The 20,615-nt window shown below is 33.4% G+C and overlaps 2 protein-coding genes across 4 annotated transcripts; both read right to left on the bottom strand.

Annotated features, from left to right (window-relative positions):
• Positions 1 to 1,428: 1,428 nt before the first annotated feature.
• LOC115978167 lies at positions 1,429 to 2,279 on the bottom strand. Its single transcript, XM_031100190.1, has one exon. It carries the CDS (start codon positions 2,211 to 2,213, stop codon positions 1,689 to 1,691), a length of 525 nt encoding a protein of 174 aa, XP_030956050.1. The 5' UTR covers positions 2,214 to 2,279; the 3' UTR covers positions 1,429 to 1,688.
• Positions 2,280 to 18,305: 16,026 nt separating this feature from the next.
• LOC115976111 (pathogen-associated molecular patterns-induced protein A70-like) lies at positions 18,306 to 20,139 on the bottom strand. Of its 3 annotated transcripts, none has more exons than XM_031097218.1 (2): positions 19,610 to 20,139; positions 18,306 to 19,480 (listed from the first exon to the last, which is right to left on the bottom strand). In XM_031097218.1, the coding sequence occupies exons 1-2, from the start codon at positions 19,945 to 19,947 to the stop codon at positions 19,018 to 19,020; spliced, it is 801 nt and encodes a 266-aa protein (XP_030953078.1). In that variant the 5' UTR covers positions 19,948 to 20,139; the 3' UTR covers positions 18,306 to 19,017. The 3 variants fall into 3 exon arrangements, with proteins under 3 accessions (XP_030953078.1, XP_030953079.1, XP_030953077.1); XM_031097219.1 differs by having other exon boundaries at positions 18,306 to 19,494; positions 19,624 to 20,139; XM_031097217.1 differs by having other exon boundaries at positions 18,306 to 20,139.
• Between the last annotated feature and the right edge of the window lie 476 nt (positions 20,140 to 20,615).

The following is a 20,615-nucleotide window of genomic DNA, read 5'->3' as shown; positions in this document are numbered from 1 at the left end:
ATTTTGTCAATTTGGAGCCTAAACTTTATAAATCATGGCAATCCAATTCTATTTTCTTAAATATCATTTCTATTGTTCCTCATTTCTATTATGTTATGCACTCACTCTCTCACAGTTTCTTTCTCTAATTTGGAGAAATGATGGAGATAAAGTTTGACGTGTTAGGTTAGCTCAACCTTAGACGATGACTAACATGGAAACTAGGCTAGGACCAATACAGTGATAGCTTAAAGAATGATCCATACATTATGGAGAAAAACCGTTGAGATCAAATCCTAAGAATTTCGACATAATTCTATCTCCAATACAAAAGAAAGGGTCATTGCATTTGCAAGCCCTAGGAGGTATGAAATATATCCTCTTAATTCTCATATACGATTCTATAACTCGGATCTCTTATTTGTTATTGTTATTGACTTGATCATTGGAGTGTCGTCCCCTGTTGTTAGCACTCTAGCAAGTCTTTGGTATTTGTTGCAGGTGCTCATGAATTGAGTTCTTACCCCTAATCAAACAGCATCATTAGAAGACAATCGTATTTAGCTAGATGATGTCATTTGAATGAAATAGTTTGGTTCCTATCAAAATTTTACTCCTACCACAAAGATTGTTTATTTAATTGTTTTAACATAAATAAACATGAGTGTATGGGGCTTACGAAGTTCAAGGTTTAATATAATAAAATTTAAAAAAGTATGGGTTTAATTTGTCACAAGGAAGAAACTTAATTGGGGTTTTTTTATTTAAATTTTTTTTTTTTACTTTCCCTAATGACAATTTATATTAATGATTTCTTTGCATGCGTTTAAACATAAATTAAAGTAAAAATATACTTTATAGAAAAATGAAATTCTAAAATATTATACCTAAATTGACAATAAAATAAATTTGACATTTTAAATTAAAACATCCATATTCCACTTTGATATGTAATCTAGAAAAAGGGCAAGTATAAAAATTGTTCTAACATGCAAAAGCAAGTTCAGGAAATGAGTTCATTTGGTTTACAACTACCGCTCTCTCTCTCTCTTCCCCTTGACCGCAAGGATAAATAAAATGAAATCTAGTCTGGGAGAGAGAATGCTTGGTCTTGTTTGACATTAATGCATGAAATTCGAGGTTCCTAACTATTTTATTATTGAACTTCATAACTGACACTTCAATTAAATTTATTGTTGAACTTCGATTAATTAACGAAGGATAAGTCATAAAAATAAAGTCGCAATTAAGAACCTACTAGTCACTTTCTCCCTTGGAAAGTACGTGCTGATGAGGGTGAATTAATCAGATAATTAATATTAATTAAGAAAAGATGAAACAAATTAAAGCTGCAATGCGAAATGGAAACAAGTCTGTATATTTTAATATAGGTACTATTCTGATTTCTTAGTTGCACCTTTTCTGAGTAAGCAAAAAGCCAAAAGCATGGAAACCAAAAAAAGTGATGAGAAATTCTCTTCCCACTACTTGCACACGCAATTTCCCAGAAAAGACAATTACCTTACCTTCCCTTTCTGCTCTTTCTTTCGTACTTATCATCTTCGTCACTTTTCTTTTTGGTTTTTCAAATGCTGTATTTACAGTGTTAAAAAAAAAGGAAAAAACACAAAACACAAAACCCACCATTGTTATCATAAACCCTAAACTTCTAAACTGTCCATTAATATTCACTATTCACAGCTCATAACTCAAAAGTCCTCACCCAGAAACCTTGCAAGCACCTGATCATCCCAACACAAATCATCACAGCCGTCCATTGCTCTTACTACTTCCTCACCTGAAGCCACCGAGCCCTCACGCGCCACCCCGTCGCTTGGCCCACACGCGCCGTCGTGTTCCTCCACTTTGAACCCGAACACGTTACTACCAATGCCGACGAGGCCTCTGGTGTCCACGCTGGCCATGACCGACGAGTCCAGGTCGGAGAACGACGACCCGCAGCTCTCCTCGTTGCCGTTTATGGTGACGTACGAAAACGGCGCCGAGTACATGTCGTCGATGAACCTCACCTTGGCCATAGTGTTGTTGTTGTTGTTGTTCTCGCTCTTCTTCTCCGCGTTGTCCAAGAGCTCCATGAGCTGCGACACCGTGTCCGCGTCCTCCGAAAGCCAAGCCAGAATGTCCTCCTCCTCCTCATGGCGTGTCCTTTTCACGTCAGACGTGTCCTCCCGAGCCGTGTCGCCGTACCCGTGTCGCTTTCGCGTGTCCTCCATATGCAACAGCAAAGAAGAAGGCTACAGAACTTGACTAGTGAAAGAGTGTGCGAGTGCGAGAGAGCCTGTGTTACTCTTATTTATATATGTGGAGTTTGGAAAGAGAGGGGCTATTTTGTTTTGTTTTGTGTGTGTTGATATCGTACGATTTGTTTGTTTCTTCTGGATTTTGTTAAAGCTACAGCGGTATGGAAAACAACGTCTGGGTCCCGGCTTTTTCGGTGGGTCCCCAGCTAAAGTTTTCTCTCCCCCGTTCCTGTAATACTACCGTAACATTTCACACCATTTTTGTTGTGACGACAGATGTCGCTTCGCTAATGTGATCAGTGGAGACATCGTTAGTTATTATTGGTGGAGAAAAAATAATAAGTTTATACTTTTTATATTTCTATTATTTACAAATTGTGTAAAATATCATAATACTAGCATGGCTAGTGATGTCGCTTCACTAATTGTGATTAGTAGAGATGTCACTAGATGTGATTTGTAAAGAAAAAAAATGATATGTTTATACTGTTTACATTTCCATCATTTACAAGTGGTGTAAAATATCATAATAATTGCCAGTCAAATGCAATCCCTTTGATTTTTCTTTTTTCTTTTTTGGGAGAATCGGAGGGGTGACAAGTGGAGATTGAGGGTTAGGAGGATGACGTGGAAGCTGAGTTGGGGGTTGTGTAGTGAGAGAAAAGGCGGGAATTTGGAGTGTAACAAACTTCTCTGACGGCAAAGCCAAAAGGGTTAATGGGAATGGGAGTGGAATTGAAATTTGTCTGAAATGTCATGTGTCACACTGTCAGTACGACCGTTTTGGGATATAAACCAAATACCTCGAGGATCGGCCTTTGAAAAGAGGTTAATTACATTTATGCCCCTTCCTTTTACTGTTATTTACTTCAAAAGTTCTAGGCCCATCTTTTATCTTCACAATTTTTGCCATATAATCGTAAAAAAATAATGAGTCTATATGAATGAACGAGACTATTGCAAAAATTATGTGATACAATAATTATTAAGGCCATTTGATAATGTTATTATAGTAATGTTATTTGTATTTTTTGAAAATACATATGAATAAAAAAATGTGTAATATTATTTAAAAACTAAAAATTATTGTTTAAGTGTATATACCAAATACCCCTAATTAATGTACTTATTAGTTACTACTTTAAGAGAAGAATTATGCTAGAGACATAACTGAATGCTTTAAAATGCGTTAAAATACAAGAGTTGTTAGACTCTCAAATTAAAAATTACGGTTCCATAGATTTTACTCTAACTTATACTAAGGGCGTAATAGAGTAAATGTGAGCGGATAAACAAATAAACTACTCTAAATCATAATCAATATGACATAGCAGTAATATGATAGCTAAAAGAGTAGGGAAGAAGAATGCAAATACAAGATAACACGTCAATGTGTTATCGAAGAGGAAACCAAAGAACTCGGCAAAAAACCTTTCTACTGCCCTCCAAGCGGTAATCGATCCACTAGAAAATCAGTTGAGATACATGGGTTAGCAAGAGACCCTCCAAGCTCCTACTCCAACAAGGTTTCTCGGAATTGTATCTTGTTTAGCTCTCCAAATCCCACATTACGCTCGATTGCATCCGCCAAAACTTGGCTTATTCCAATGCTTCCTAGCAGCACCAAAACCTCACTTGACACTCTGAAAAATGTGTGGTAAGTGTTTGGGTTATCAACCTCTCAATGGTATGGAAATGGAGAGGTATGAGTTAAGGAAAATCCACAAGCAATTGTGTAGAGAAATGTGGGTATAACAGTCTCTAACTCTCAAGGTTTGTGGTTAGGGTTTTCTCTCAGAAGCACTCCTCAATATCTGTGGGTAATGTGAGTATTAATAGTGTAGGAACAAAAAGTGTATATCTGAAATGACAGTCTGGCAAAACTGAATGTTTCGCGGGTATCTCGCGGGAAGGCCTTACCCGCGAGACACTCGTGAAACACAGCTGTCTCCATCTGTCCTAACTCTTTGCATTCCAGTCATATGCAGGGCACTTGCATCACTTCGCAGGATGCTTACTCGCGAGCTACCTGCGAAAACATTTCAGTCTTCAATGCCTTGAGTCTTCACACACTCTCTCTCTTTCTCTCTCTCTCTTTCTTACGCACAATCCTTACAAATAAATCCCACAAGAAATACAGGGTACAAAAGATTAAATATAATTACAATCAAATTTGGCACGGAATAAAAGCCAACAAAACACATAGTTGTAAATTACAACTTTACAACAACCTTTGGCAACACTTTGTGCCACAACTTGTCACATGGCAAGTTGTAATTGGTAAGAGTGTGTCCCCACATGGCCCACTGGCATACCCTTATCAATCACAACTAGCCATGTAACGAATTGTGGCATAAAATTGTGTCAAAAGTTATGTCCCTAGCATAATTCTTAAGAGAAATGACATAAAAAGACCCAAAATTTATATAATCTTGAATATTGGGTTCGTTTAATTAATGTTTTTAATTCTTTTATTTTGAAATCTTTTTTATATTTTCTTATTACCAATAGAAATGGAATAAACAAAAGTGGTAAATATATATATATATATATATATATATATATGTAGGGTCACGTTTTACAGTCCAAGCCCAAGATGTATGGGATTTTGGACCAGTGAACCTAGTACAATAAATTTGTAGAGAGTGGGTTAAAGAGCTGGGGTTTAGTGCATGGATAACAGTTAATATGGTGTTTATCACAATTAAGCAGAGATGAACTGAGTTTATCAAGGAAGGTTGGTCATCGGCACAATCCGAGGATCTTTTTCTAGTACGCATTGAGTGGTCAGGGTTCTAGAGTCCCCCTCATTGCCTCCCTTCACCCCCCTTTTATATCAGTTTCCTTCCTCCCAATTTAGATTCATAGTGCTGATACTTGTCCCATCAGCCCATCCCCAAAGTTATTGGGAGTGGTTGTAAATGCAGAAAAGTATGGCTCTGTCAGGTATAGAGCACTGAATCCAATAATGACAGCTTTCCCTTAGATATTTCCATTCGTTCCGTTGTCCTTTTCTGTCTTAGTACTTTTCCTATTCCATGGAATGACTCGGAGTGCCACTCTCAGTAATAAGTCGTTCCCTTTGTCCTCGGCCACTCTCAGTGATAGGTCGTTCCCTTTGTCCTCGGCCATACTTGGTCGAGGAAGGGTTCTTCCCATGGATGAGGAAGGGTTCTTCCTTGGACTGGGCCCTTGGCCCAACGTGTATATTGGTGTGGGCTCCCCGGTCTGTTACCCCCACAATATATATATATATATATATTGGTTAAACGGTTGAATTTATAGAAATACAACAAAATAGCAATTACATACTGGTCACAGAGACCAAAGTAGCGGCAACACACCTATAATAATACAGCCCGTTCACATCTACATCAAGCAAAACATTCAAAACATGAAAGGGGGAGACATCAAAAACAGCAAAAATTTTCATCATGCAGGTCCGGGTGGGGCATGCGATTAGAGAGGCGAATAAATGCGCTGATTTTCTTGCCAAGAGGGGCTTTTCAATCAGGGGTTTTTATCTATATATCAATTTAATAAAATAAACAGGGAGAGTAAAGACAAAGAGTTCTATTTAGATAACGAAAAGTTTTACTTAAGAGTGAGAAGGTACTTACCAAAAAAGCAGAGTTGGTTACTTGACGAAAATTGAAACATGATATTATTAATGATTTTTCTTTTTTCTCTACTCCAATATATTTTATTGTCAAGAATAACGGAGAATTGAAGCACTTATTATCAATGATTTTTCATTTTTCTCTACTCTAATATTGTCAAGAATAACGGAGAATTGAAAACAGTTTCATGAATTTCTATAATCTAATTGGAAAAATAAAAATTAAAAGCTTAGGACATAATCCGAAACATGGTGTAAACTCTAGTCATCGTAATTTTAACACAAATTGAATAAAAATTCTCCATATCAACTTTAGTGTTCCATTAAGTGCTATGTACCATGTGCAGAGATAGAACTTTTTAAGTAATTATAAACTGTTAGGTCATACCACTAAGTCCGTGTAAAACGATCAAAACATACAATTACAAGGTGTAGTAGGAACTACTGTTGTTATTGAATAAAAACTAAAAAGAGTGTCCGAGAGCCAATCACACGCATACATATATTGATATTTTTAAGTAAAGTAACACAATCAATCTAATTAAAGATTATCATGTGTTGTTTAAAAAGTTTGAAAAATCAAAGAGAAATGCTAACGGATACTTTTAGGGTAATTGTTAACAATCTATTTAAAGAAAGTTTTTATGGGAAAAGGAAAAAAAAAAGTAATAAATGTTTCGACAGCTTTTTTCATTTTCCATAAAAGTTGTGTCAAAATTTTTCTATAATGAATTGTTAACCATTACCCTAAAGGTACCCGTTAGCATAAGGTCACGCGTCCATTGAAAAACAATGCTGATCGTCCCTTTATTTAAATTATGACATATGTATTTTTAAAACACTCTCAAAAAATAATTCCACAATCAATTTAATTAGATGGTTTTATAGTTCATGTGAGAATCTAAAAAAATTGGTAGCAGCCTCTAATAATGATATCTTGGTTGGTTGGATGCACTTGGTCATTAAATAGGGCGTGTTGAAAGTGTGATGCGTTGACAAACTTGCCCACTACGGAATTATTACAGAAGAGAAGAGATATGGTTGTTTTAAAATTTTATCTTATGAGTATTGAGCAAGTCGGTACTTTTGGCATGTTCCTCATGTCTTCCTTTATTTTTCGCTGAATCTTCATGTCTTTGAAATGTATGCTGGAGTGGACTGCTATATTATACTTATCTTCTTTTTTAAGTATGAGTTCTTCTTCTTTTTTGAGAAACAAGTATGTGTTCTTAATTGGTAAACTTAACATTTAAATTATCTTTTATTCCCATTTGTAAGGTGAGTCATTTGGGACAGTTACATCTACCCTTTCCCAATTTGAAAATCTTTCTGGATTCATCTTTCTCTCTTCACACGAGTTAGGAACCCACTTATTTTATGAAGACTTTTTTTTAACAAGTGTTGTCTTAACTTTCATAATCATGGTGGGTCAACTGGATTATGACGTTTTAAAGTTTTTAGAATAATTGCCGTGGAATTCTTTTAAAAAATTTCATCTATTTTTGTAAAGAAAAAGAATTCTCTAGAAACTAACAGAACTTCAAGGAAACTTAGAGAATAGAAAGCTCTAACTGAAATCCTATTATTGATTATGAAGAAGATGAATATTAACTTAAGTATAATATTTTAAGTGTTATTTTTAAGATTCTGCTTTTAAGATTTAATCATATAACTATTTAACTAAAAAAATATACTTCATTCTCATGAGAAAAAATTTACATAATAAAATCTTACAAAGAAAACCTAAAAAATAATACTTAAGTACTCGTACATAAATAACCACTCTGCCTTTATATACAAAACAGTGGAAGCAAAAAGAAGCGGGAAAACAGGGATTTCCTAACTAATTTTCTAACTAATTATACTGTGTAACGGCTTGAAGCTTTAACCAATGGATGATTGACATCTAGCTCTTCCTATAACTGAATCTGCCTTGCTTCTTCGCACTTGTGATGGTGTGAGCTGTGATGGCCGCGTGTTTTCATTAAATTAAGGAATTGTTTGGATATTATTTATTTTGTTAAAAATTGAAAATTTATTACTAAAAATATTATAACAAAATATATTTTAAAATGCAAAATATTGTTTATGTGTTTTTCACAAGTTGACTAGTCCATAAACAATATCGTGGGACTAGCCAAAAATAATGCAAAACGCACAAACATTTGTTGGTGAACACACACTAAACGCTGATGTTTCCTTCACTGCCTTATTGCTAACTGCAAAGCTACTAGGTGTCGTTCTCTTTTCATCTTGTTCAGCCTCCCTGTCGTTTAATCTCTGAGTGCTTCTGCTGCTGTGTTACTTCAACAATTTTGAAATGTATAAATTAAAATTTTCCATGTCATGATAAAGATAAGAGAAGTGTTATATCAATAACATTTTTACAATAAATTATAGATAATAAGTTGGTATTTCTTATGATTCGAACCTGTGGGGTCCAATAATTTGTGACCCTGGCCCATTTTTGCATTGGGGCTCAAGTCTCGAGTCGAGGAAGAGTATAGCCGAAGATAGGTAATAAAAGTACAAATAGTCTTGAGACACAGCCGAGGATGATTCTGTCCTCGGCATGTTCGAGGTCCCCCTGGAAGGAAGGGCAAAAAAAAGATATAGGAACAGTTCGGGAAAAAATCTAAAATATCTATGTCAATAAAGAAGGAGACACTGGATAAGTATAACGACCAAGGACAATGGGAAAGCTGTCATTACTGCCATTCAATACTCTGCACCTGACAGAATCATACTCTTCAGTTTTTACAACCACCCCCAACCACTTTGGGTATAGGCTGATGGGACAAGTATCAGCCTTGGAAAAGTCGGTCCTACACGTGGACTAAGGATAAGAAGTACAGGCTAATATAAAAGGAGGAACAAGCAATCCGGGAGAGGGGCTGGGAAAAATGGCAAAAAACCAGAGCCTCCCAGCCCACCTCCAGGAGAAAGACTCCTATGGCGATAACGATTTAATTATGTACGAACACCACGGAAAACCCCCGTCTTGTGACCGAGACCTAACCTTTCAAACCCACGCTCTATAAATGATATTGTTTGGGCATTTTTACATGCGAATCCAACATTATTATGGGTCGTCACAAATCGAGTCCTTACAGAACCTAATACTATTTTTTTTTTAATTTATTGTAAAAGTGTTATAGATATAACATTTAAAAAATAAATAAAATAGCTCAATAATTTTTTTTTCATAAAACTTTGAAATTTTAACACCAGAATAATACAATTCTCAAAATTTTCAATTAAAAACTGTAAATTTTGCAATTCGTTTCCTATTACAGTTGTAAAATTTTACTTAATTTCAGATATATAATGGAATTGGTAAAATTCTTAATGAAATTTAATGAGATAATCAGATAATTGTTTGCTTGAAATTGAAAGGTAAATTAATATATCCTCTGTTTGCTTGAAATCGAAAGGTAAATTAAAATATTTCCGAGAGGTACAGTTGTCCTTATGCAGAAAGTGTGGCTTCTTCCCAGGGATTATTTTAATGTACGGATAGAGGAGGTGGAGGTAAGAAGACTGTGCGTGACAACTGACAGTGTATTGTTTGTGATTGAAGGCACGTTTTTCACGGAACAAATTGTTTTTATTTATACAATTTTGGCAACGTGCGCAATAATAGCCTTTCTTTTTTGTCTCTTTCATATAATGTAAGTGGTGTAAAGCCATACAAGTGGAGTGAATTCTTTTCACAAAATTTCTTCACAAATCAACAAGGCATAGGCATGTAAGTGTAACTTAGATTCGTTTGGATACAATTTATTTTACTAAAAACTGAAAACACTATAATAAAATAATTTTTAAATATGTAAATAGTATCGTGAGGCCTATTTTTAAATTTTTTTTTTAATAAAGTAGTTGTGGGTCCCGTGAACAGTGCATAAATAGTACATAAATATTGCATGAACAGTGATGAACAGTGCTATTTGTCTCCAAAAAGCAAAAAACAGGTGAATCAGGAAAAAAAAAAAAAAAAAAAAAAAAAAAAACGCAAATGTAGAACGCCGGATCCAAACACTCACTTAGGTTCTCGGTTGCTGAAAACTAAAAATACTGTAGTAAAATTTTTTTAAATGCGTGAATAGTACTATAGGATCCAATTTTAAAGTCGTTTTTCTGGGAAAAAAAATACTTGCGGGTCTCGTGAATAATGCATAGGACCCACCAAATTAAGCTAGACGCGCAAAGCATTATCCAAACGTACACTTAGGGTGTGTTTGGATTCCGCTTATTTTGCTAAAAACTGAAAATACTATAGTAAAAATAATTTTTAAATGTTTGAATAATGCTATGAGACTTATTTTTAATGAAAATTTTGTTGAAAAAAGAGGTTTTTGGATCTCGTGAAAAGTGCACGGGACTTACTGGAAAAGCTGAAACACGCTTCTAAAAAAAATGCAGACACATACGCAAACGCACATCTTATCAACTGTATCTAAACGGATACTTAATCTAGTATTGGGATGTCCTTTAATTGGGTTAATAGAGAAGCTAAACGATACTCATGCATTAGCCAAATAGTCTTTTATAGCAATTTTGTCTTTGATAAAGTCTTTTTATTGAGCAAAATAATAATAATAATAATTTACAAGAAGTTAGTGTCTCTTTGTGCACAACTTTTGCTTTTAACTCTTTTTTGTTTAGTTTTTTAAAATGTGATTTATATTCATTTTTTTTCAATGTATAAATATATTTTAATCCACTTAAAGTTTAAAAAAAAAAAAAAAAACTAAATAAATTGATTTCAAACGCACAATATTATTTACCAAGACTTTTTTTACTACAATTTTATCATAGTTTTGATGTGACAAAATATGAGTAGTTAGCCATCATTTTTTTTTCGTAAACTCACAATTTTTTTGGCAATCACACTCACAATTAAAACATTATTGATGATGCCGAAAAATTACCAGTGAGCCACACAGTTTTCACGCGCTCAAAACACCTGCACAACAAAAAGAGAAAACCTAACAGAGAGCACCTGTATGGTGCTAGCCAAGTACCCTCCGAAGGTAAAGTTAGAATTTTTCACAACTCTAGAGTGCCAGAACCATGGTGAATTATGTATACCTTGATCTGCGAGGGTCTCGGGTTTTTATAGTAGTAGAGGGTTGACATCCTCTCCTTAAGTTAGAAATCTTTTCCTTATAGAAGTCTTCATGAGCATATTTAGCGGAATCATTTCATTGTAGGAGTCCTTTTGATTAGCACTAAATGTGAAGCGCAAGATATTTCCTAATATATGCAAACGTAGAGATCAAGTAAGGCCACGTCAGAGTCGTCAGTTCCACCTATTCCTTTCAGCTTTGTTATTGTCAGCTACCTATTTTCGTTGCCTGAAGTCTTCCCATCATCTATGAGGTGCGCTTTGTGGCCTCCCTAATGTCGTCCCTTGCCAATGGAACCCGACAAATTTATTTGGAGCGTCGTTCTATACTTTCGTAAGGGTGAGTATTACTACTACAGTTTTACCCTCATCAATTATAGTTGCGACAAAAAAAGGGTTGTGTACTAGATTCTGTATTGCTGCATAACCTGATATGATGGTCGGGCCTCACACATGTGATGGATTTTCTAGATTCCATTTCACACGTTACACATAGAACGAACTATTTCTCGACATAGGGTATGGTCCACAGCCCATCTCGAACAAAGTGGAAAAAACAAAGAGGAATGGCCCATATCCCATTGCAAAAACCGACCCAACAAATCAAGCTCATGTCTAGCTAGTTACGTGGAATCTCAGAGAGATGTGACACACTAGTCCCTATAGTTAAACAAGCTAGGTTTGATCTATAAATATCTTCCATGACACAATAATTACCTTAGTCATGATTAGGGTTGAGTGAGTTTACCCATGACAAGTGCAATATCTTCGCATTTTTCATAATTATTGATATGTTTTATTGTAATTTGTGTATAATAAAAATATTATCAAAGACTACAGATATTTATCAAATCAACTTAGTCTAAATTTTTAGGGATTGATTAAAATTTATTGCTGAATTCCTTGATTTGCATAGGACTAAATTGAGGACCAACTAGAATAAAAAATGACAGATAAAAAAAAAAAAAAAAAAAAAGTGAGACAACATATAGGCAATGACATTATGACAAGATTTCTAGGTACCTCTTTCTTTTTTTTTCTTTTTTTTTTTTTTTAGAAGATAATTTCTAAGTACTTTGTTATACTCCCTCCGTCTCACTTTGTTTGTCCTCTATTCTATTTTGGAATGTCCCAAAATATTGTCATGTTTCTAAAAATAAAAGTTATTAGTTTACTAATGTTCCTATTATACCCCCAAGCCTCATTAAGAATAATTCCTTTTAAAAAAAGCTGATAAATTTATTTAAGGGTAGTTTTGTAAACTTATACATTTTTATAAAGTAGATAAGATAATAAATGATGTTCCCTTAAAATGTTTGACTTTTCAAACAGAACAAATAAAGTGGGACGGAGAGAGTAATACTTGAGTGACACATATGGAAGCCAAAATAAAGCACTAAAAGTAATTGTTGTGTTCTTTACAAGAGGGAATAATTGTGAATGAGTGTATATTACAAACTTGTTGGAGATTGTTGGATATTTTGTATATCTAAATAGGTTTTTAAGTCAAACTTGATCTCACTTTGGTGGTGGAAGAATATTGTTTGATCTTACATTGGAAGTGAAAGAGTGTTATTATTTCTTTAAAAGAGATAAGAGTGTAGGAAACAAAAGAGAACAAAGTGTAAAATGCATTTGTTGTGGTTTCGTTAGATTTTTAGTAGGTTCATCGAAATTCAGTTGACCGAGAAGGTAACGAGAATTTAGCAAAACTTTCTTGTCCGGTGATTTTTAGGTATTCTTGTTAGAAGCTCGTTCAACTAAATTTTAGGCAAGATATGCATAATTGCCTTTTCTACAAACTTTATCACCAAGAGTTAAACCAGTAGATATCTAAAATGTTTGTGAATGAGGGGAGATTGTTTCTTACTGTTTTTTAATAGTAATAACATTTTATTGTGACTTTTCAGGAATTAAATATATTATTTAAATTCTCGTTATTAAGGGAAGCTTGATTTCTCTTATGAAATTAGGAAATTTCAAAAACATTAGAAATCCCATGAGTCTCTTGAAAATTGCTACATGTAGTTGTGTGTTTGGCTCAGTTTAAAAAACCAACTTATTTTACTATAAACTTATTTTTTCTACTATTCATGGACCTCATTACATTTTTTTGTACTATTCATAAATTCCACTGTACTATTTCAGCTAACTTTTACCTTTATCTACAGTATTTTTATCAAAAAGTTTTTAATTTCAACAAAATAAACGAATTTCAAACAGTTTTCAGTTTCAATAAAATTGGTTGTATTTTGATTTTTGGGGACAAATTTAAAAGTAATCTATTAGTAACTCCTACGTAGAGATAAAATTGTCCTAGGAGGCTAGAACATAGATTTTGATCCTGCTTTTGATCCATTAAAGTTTTCTTTATTTCCTCATTAATCTCACTTTTTTTTCTTTCATTGTAGATGTGTTTGCCATTAACTTAAAATGCCAGCTTTTTTTATTATTCAGTTTATTTTTGTTATTATTCATAGGTGTTATTGTACCTTTTGATTGATACTGTTTATGGGTCCCATTGTACTATTTTAACTACCTTTCAATTTTATTTACAATAATTTCGACAAAAAAAAATTTATTTTCAACTAAATAACCTGTTCTCAAATGGACTCTATGTATACCTTTCTCTTCAAGCACTGGATTGAATTTCCTCCCATCAACCTAAAGCCATTTGATTCCCAAGTCCTTCACAAGGTCAACCTTGTTTGGAGATAGCTCTTCTTCTTCTTTTTTTGTCCTTCATAGCCTCCTCTTCCTGGGACCTATCTAGACTCTAGAGGTCAAGAACAGCTTAGCTCCCATCCTAGTATCATGATTTAACGCATAAAGTAAAAGTAGTAAAAATTGATATGAAAGCTACCAATTGCTTGATACGAGAGTTACATTGCTGTATGTTTTTCAGAAAACAAACACAATTGCTCTAATCAAAGGGAGGACCACATGTATTATGGATATCCCATCTACTTCTCATTAATTAACGTCGTCAAGTACGTACAAACCTATTAAAAAGAAGAAAAAACAAAGACTTCCAAAAGTCAAGCAGAAATAAAGATCACAATAATTTCGCCAAGTACTTCATCTTTATTGGCCAGATTTAAAGATAAGAGTTGTTTGTACGACCGCAACCAATATCACAATATGTTTACAATAATTGACTTGTCAATCTATTATAAGTTAAATTAAAATTAAATAAAATAATAAAATAGTTTATCGGTATTTTACACAACCAGAAATAAGAGTCCAGTAAAAATATTATAAAATTTTGTTATGTCCAAAAACTTTTTCACAAAATGATTCTGCCAAGGAAAAATTTATTCTGCAATTTTATTTAGAAGGCAAAAGTAGCATACAAGTATATGCATTATGCAGTAGGCCAAGAGTGCCTGTTAGCAAGGGAATAGGTGATGGAATCTCTCTCTCTCTCCGAGTTTTGAGTCTTTTCACCAATTTCAGAGAGAGAGAGAGAGAGAGAGAACGAAGTGATTTCACTGTAACTAAAGAGGAACAACGTGATAGTGGGATTTGATTGATTGATTTTTTTTTTTTTTTTTTGTGTGGAATATTTGTAAAAGTATATGATTAAAAATGTCTTATTTAAAAGTTTGATATTTAATGTGTCCTAAAGATAAAATTAGAGATTAAATTTTATAAGTATATGGTGTAAAAGTAAAATCCAAGTTTTATACCCTCCAATTCTAACATACCACATCACCATATCACATATTAAAAAATATGCATAACCACACACAATCAATTCTAATACCCATTTGAAAATCTTACCAAATTGAAAGTTTATTAAGATGTTATTAAGTGTGATATGATGTATTGAATTTTAAGTAAACAAGGATTTACACCATATCTTTATTAAATTTGGACTCATAAAATTATATGGGGTTTTTATTTTTAATGTACTTTTTTCTAAAAAATTTCATTTTGGGTAAGCATTCCTTTTAAATGAAAGCATAATTTTTGTTGTGTTATAATGCATTGAACGAGACACATAAGTGATATATGATAATTTTTTTGACTGGATGCAAACCAAATTCTCTTGACTAAATATTTTAAAATATAATTGGAGAAAAAAAATACGGAGAAAAGGAGAGAAAATTACAATGCTTTTTACTTTTTAGAGCATATTGTTATATTATATAATTTTTTTTAATGAACGTGTTATATTATACAATACCCATTTGAAAATTCTACCAAATTGAAAGTTTATTAAGATGATATTAAGTGTGATATAATGTATTGAATTTTAAGTAAAAAATTGATATGATAAACTCTTATTGGACTGTGTAAACAAGGATTTATACCATATCATTATTAAATTTGGACTCATAAAATTATATGGGGTTTTTATTTTTAATATACTTTTTCCTAAAAATTTTCATTTTGGGTAAGCATTCCTTTTAAATGAAAGCATAATTTTTGCTGTGTTATAATGCATTGAACGAGACACATAAGTGATATATGATCATTTTTTTTTTGACCGGATGCAAACCAAACTCTCTTGACTAAATATTTTAAAATATAATTGGGAAAAAAAAAAAACAAAGAAAAGGAGAGAAAATTATAATGCTTTTTACTTTTTAGAGCATATTGTTATATTATATAATTTTTTTTGATGAACGTGTTATATTATAAAATTGTACCTTTAGATTCATTTTTAAAAAGAAAAAAGAAAAAAGAGTACCTTTATACAAATTCATGATCGAAAATGATCATACTTAACTTCACGTCTAAAGTTCAAAACCCACTTGTGTCTTGTCCTTTACATATTTACTTATACAGCAGCTTTCGAGAATCCGAGTCCAGCTCTAACAAAGACATACTTTCACATTTTATTTCAGAATCATGGAACATGCCAAGGCAATAATCTAAAAAAATCGGTTCATAACATCTTTTTTTCAATAAAGAGACCTACATTTCCCAACTAGAGAATTTTCAAAAAAAATAAATAGTACAGTGGAGTGGCCGATCACACATTTATTTTGCTGAAAGTACTGTAGATAAAGGTAAAAGTTAGCCGAACATAATATAATGCGGGCAAAAAAAAAAAAAAAAAAAAAAAAAAAAAACAAAGAAAACGCAACACCAAACGTGGACCCGGGGAATAACGCCCTCATAGTACCAAAAAGTGCAGTGGAGTTCATGTATAGTAGCAAAAATAAGCTGAATAGTAAAATAAGTTGGTTTTTTTAAACTAGAGCCAAATGTACACTAAATTTGTAACTAAAATTTGTCCTATTAAAAATACCAAAAGATGTCAGTTGATTTACAATATATTTGTTTTTCGTAAAAGCACTATCTTATTCACCATCTATCATATGACCTATTATGATAGTAAGTTGTGATTTGATTAATATAATTTTTACACATACCGGTCTATGACGCAATTTTTATCATGCATCAATCAAAAGAAATTAATCTATAGACTTATTGCGTAAACCATGTTAATTTCTCTATAAAGCTTAACAGCACTATTAGCAACAAAACACCTTTATTAAGTCACTAGTGTATCCAGATTCCAGGCAAAACATACCCCATTTAAAAATTGACATGCATGATAGTTTTTTTTTTTTTTTTTGATGAACCTATGCATGCATGATAGTTAGCACGCCAAGAATCATACGTTTGCACCTGTGGCATCATGGTCAAATACAGATTATTCCATGCAATTACGCAAATCCTCTTTCTCAACTGAACCAGATAAAAAACAATTATGTGTAGAGAGAAAAACACCAAAATACCAAATCGGGTCAAACTTTGTTTCCAATAATTAAGTAAGCACCTAAATAATTGTTATGGACTGTATTTAAAAGATCTGAGAAATCTTATCACTTCCACCTACTTTTCTTTCAGTCTAAATACTATATGGTAATATGGACATGAACCATATGGCCGTTGATTTGTAACTTGGCTGATCACTCTCTGAAATTGGTCGAAAATTTTGAACTTTTGTCACAACTTCATCATCATCTATAAGACCTCTTTAATCTTTAGGCTGAATCAGAACAAAAATCTGAAGTCAACAATAATGATTATCAGCGATTAACTTCATTCCAAGCAACGACCAGCACCAAACTAAGAACCCATTGCATTTTCTAGTGGATCTCGTGCACTGTTCACGAAACTAACAAATCTCTTTTTTTCAACACAACTTTCATTAAAAATAGGTCCCACGGAACTATTCATACATTTAAAAATTATTTTGTTATAATGTTTTCAGTATTCAGCAAAATAAACGGTATCCAAACAGACCCTAAGATACTTATTTTGTTTCTTCTTAAAAAAAAAAAAACTAAGTAAGATACTTTTGTTTAGCAGCCGAGAGATGATATTATCATAAATTACGTAATTAGTGGGCGTATTAAATTATTAATCCTTTAAGAAAATGGTAACAATCAATTTTATTTTAATGTATTATATACTTTCTGAATGATGAAACTAGAATGTTATAACGCTTTGTTGTCAATGCAGTAACTTCATATAAACAATTTTGAAACGTGAAAAAAAAAATTGTTATTTCATTTTTTATACTTACTTAAAATCAAATTAGTTAAATTTTTATTAGAGTTCAATATAAATATGAAGAAAGATTATTTATCTCACTGTTTTTGTTGAGTATACCTAATCTTTTTGTTTTGATTCTTTTCTCTAATTAATTCAATTCAAATCATTTGATATTTATTAAGAATGTAAGGAGCGGAAGACATATATTCCAACAACTCTAATTTGAAAATATTTTTCTGTGAGATGTTCATCCAAAAATAGATTTTAGTAATTTTATTAACAAATTAATATTGTTAATTGAGTGATAAATGAAGTACAAACTTAGGATGGGCAAAGAATTTAAACATATGGATATGTCTAATTTATAACTAACTTCCCTTTGCATTCAAGTATTAGAACTCTTTTCTCTCTCCTGGTGTGTATATTTATTTTTCAAAAAAAGAAAAAGAAAAAAAAAAAGTGATAGTCGTTTGTCGTGGAGTAAATTTATTAATTTTGAGAGAACAAATCCAATTTGCCCCAAATTTCAAGAGAAGAAGGAAAGTTATAATTTGTCCTTATAACATTAAAGTGATTTCCTTGAAATTAGTGGAAAATTATTTGTAAATTACTGAAAGGAGCCACAATGTTGATTTTATTTTTTTTAAATTATAATTTGATAATTATTACGAGAGTGAAGAGGTAAATCTTGATGTTTCTGTTTGAAACACTGTTTGAAACACATAGAGACGTCAGTTAAGCTACTAAACTTTTGGCCTTAAATTAAGGCAGATTTTAAGGCATATACAAAAGAGATATTATAGACATTGTAACATCAGCAATCTCAATTAAGTTATGAATATGCAAGTAGTAACTTAAAACAAACATCAAACTGACACAAAATAATAAGTAACAATCCCAAATAACTTAATAATTACATCATTTTAATAAACCTGAAAGAAGCCAAATGACAGAATGACCCCCATGAAATTCAATCAAAGTCCAATGCAAGCCCAAGAGGTCAACTTTGTCATTTTTCAAAGACACCCATGAACACAAGGGCTATTTTCACTTCTTCCCCTTCCTACCAATGACCAACCCTTCAAAGCCTCAGCCCTCCTCCTTACTGACACAAATCACTCCTTGTAGTGCCATCAAGAGCTGAAATGACTATTATACCCTCAAACATTTCCAAAACAAAAATACAAAAGTAGAATTTGCTAGGGCACAACCTTACATTCCCACCTTCAATTCTAAAAATACATGAAAAAGCCTAAATTGAAAATTCCCACCCAATACAATAAATCTAAGAAAGGCACAAAATTTTTCACAAACTTCTTTTTATAAGGAGGTCTCTTAATCATTTCATAACAAAAATGGCGTAATATTCTTCCAAATTATGAGTTATGATCCATAGGTTGTGAAAAATTTTGTGTTTTTAGAAAAATCCTAAATAAAAACCAAAATTTAAAACTAATAAAAAGAAAAAAAAAAAAAAAAGTAGGAAATGAATAGGTGGGACATTAAAAAAATGATTACTTTCCTCTTGAACTTAGAAGAGAGTTGAGCCTTTGCAGACGTAACTGTTGCTTAAACCTATTGATGAAGTCATCAGCCTTAGCATCCACCTCTTCGTCGTACCCAAGCAACGCCGTTTCCCTCTTCTTTTCCAGCGTCGATTTCTCGCTCGCCGATTTCGTCATCTTCTCGCCCGGCTTTACCACAACACCACCAACTCTGTCGGACTTGCTCCTCCTCACCAAATGTTCATGACCCGGATCCGCAATTTCGTCTTCCGATTCGTCTGTGTCGGTTTCAGGTTCTGGAGTGGCCGAGTCGGACCTGTACAGAACGGATATAGACTTGAGCCGTTCGAGAAGGGAAGGAGTTCTGGCGATTTGGGTCGGAGGATCCGGGTTAACATGCTCTTCCGACTCGTCTGTGTCAGTTTCGGGTTCTGGAGTGGCCGAGTCGGACCGGTACAGAACGGATATAGACTTGAGCCGTTCGAGGAGGGAAGGAGTTCTGGCGATTTGGGTCGGAGGATCCGGGTTAACATGCTCTTCCGACTCGTAAGTTTCGGGTTCTGGAGTGGTCGAGTCGGACCGGTACAGAACCGATACAGACTTGAGCCGTTCGAGAAGGGAAGGAGTTCTGGCGATTTGGGTTGGAGGATCCAGGTTGACATGCTCGGGTTCGGAGTGCTGGAGGGTCGGATATTCGGAGAGCACCGGTGGTTCTGGGTTGTTGGGTTGGTCGAACTTGTAGAGCGAAAAGTTGAAGGAGCTGACTCGTTCTAACACAGAGGGTACTCGTACCAGTTGTTGATGTTGTTCTTGTTGGTGTGGTTTTCTGTGAGAGGTGAAACGGGAGGTGAGAAAGATGGTGATGATGGTGAGGTTGACGAAAACGAAAAGCGAAGAGGGTGTGAACCAGCTCGCCATGAAAGCCCACATAGTGCTCATCGCTCACTTCTTCTCTGCTTTGCTTTGGCCTTGGTTTTAACGCAGAGAGAAAGAGGGAGAGAAACACGGACAGAGACAGAGAAAGATTATTTTGGCAGAGAGGAACAAGACAAATTATCAGAGCTCTTGGGGTTTTCTTTAAGCTAAAGGTAGAGAGCTATTTATGTTTATAGTCCTGAGTCTCAACTCTCAAGGGTGATTTTTTTATGGGATTTCCTCACGCGTGAGTTTATAGCATGCATTACAGTTAATTATTTTTTCTTTTTTTCATTAAATTTTTTTATAAAATAGATAATTAATATATGTCCTAATCAAACTATTTTTATATTTATTTATAATGTGACATGTGAGGTTCATTCTTCTATTTAATAACATTGTAGGACAGGTGGATAAAGCTCTCAGCAAAAAGATCAAGATAAAAATAAAAATAACGACAGATTGATAAAGCTGTATTCGGCTTCTCAAAAAAAAAAAAAAAAAGATAAAGCTGTATTCATTTATTATCAAATACGAGAAAGAGTGGGGTACTGTCTCTTGACTTAAACAGACGAAAGTCTTTCTTGGTCAAAAAAAAAAAAAAAAAAAACAGACGAAAGTCTTTGGTTTCCCCTAACAAAAAATGAGAATCAAAGTTTAACCTGTACAACAACATAAGGGACAGTGACGTT

The sequence above is a fragment of the Quercus lobata genome, chromosome 2 (genome assembly GCF_001633185.2).
Source record: "Quercus lobata isolate SW786 chromosome 2, ValleyOak3.0 Primary Assembly, whole genome shotgun sequence".
In the NCBI taxonomy this organism is placed as follows: Eukaryota; Viridiplantae; Streptophyta; class Magnoliopsida; order Fagales; family Fagaceae; genus Quercus; species Quercus lobata.
Note: the sequence above shows the minus strand (reverse complement) of the source record. Positions and strands in the feature narration are given on the sequence as shown.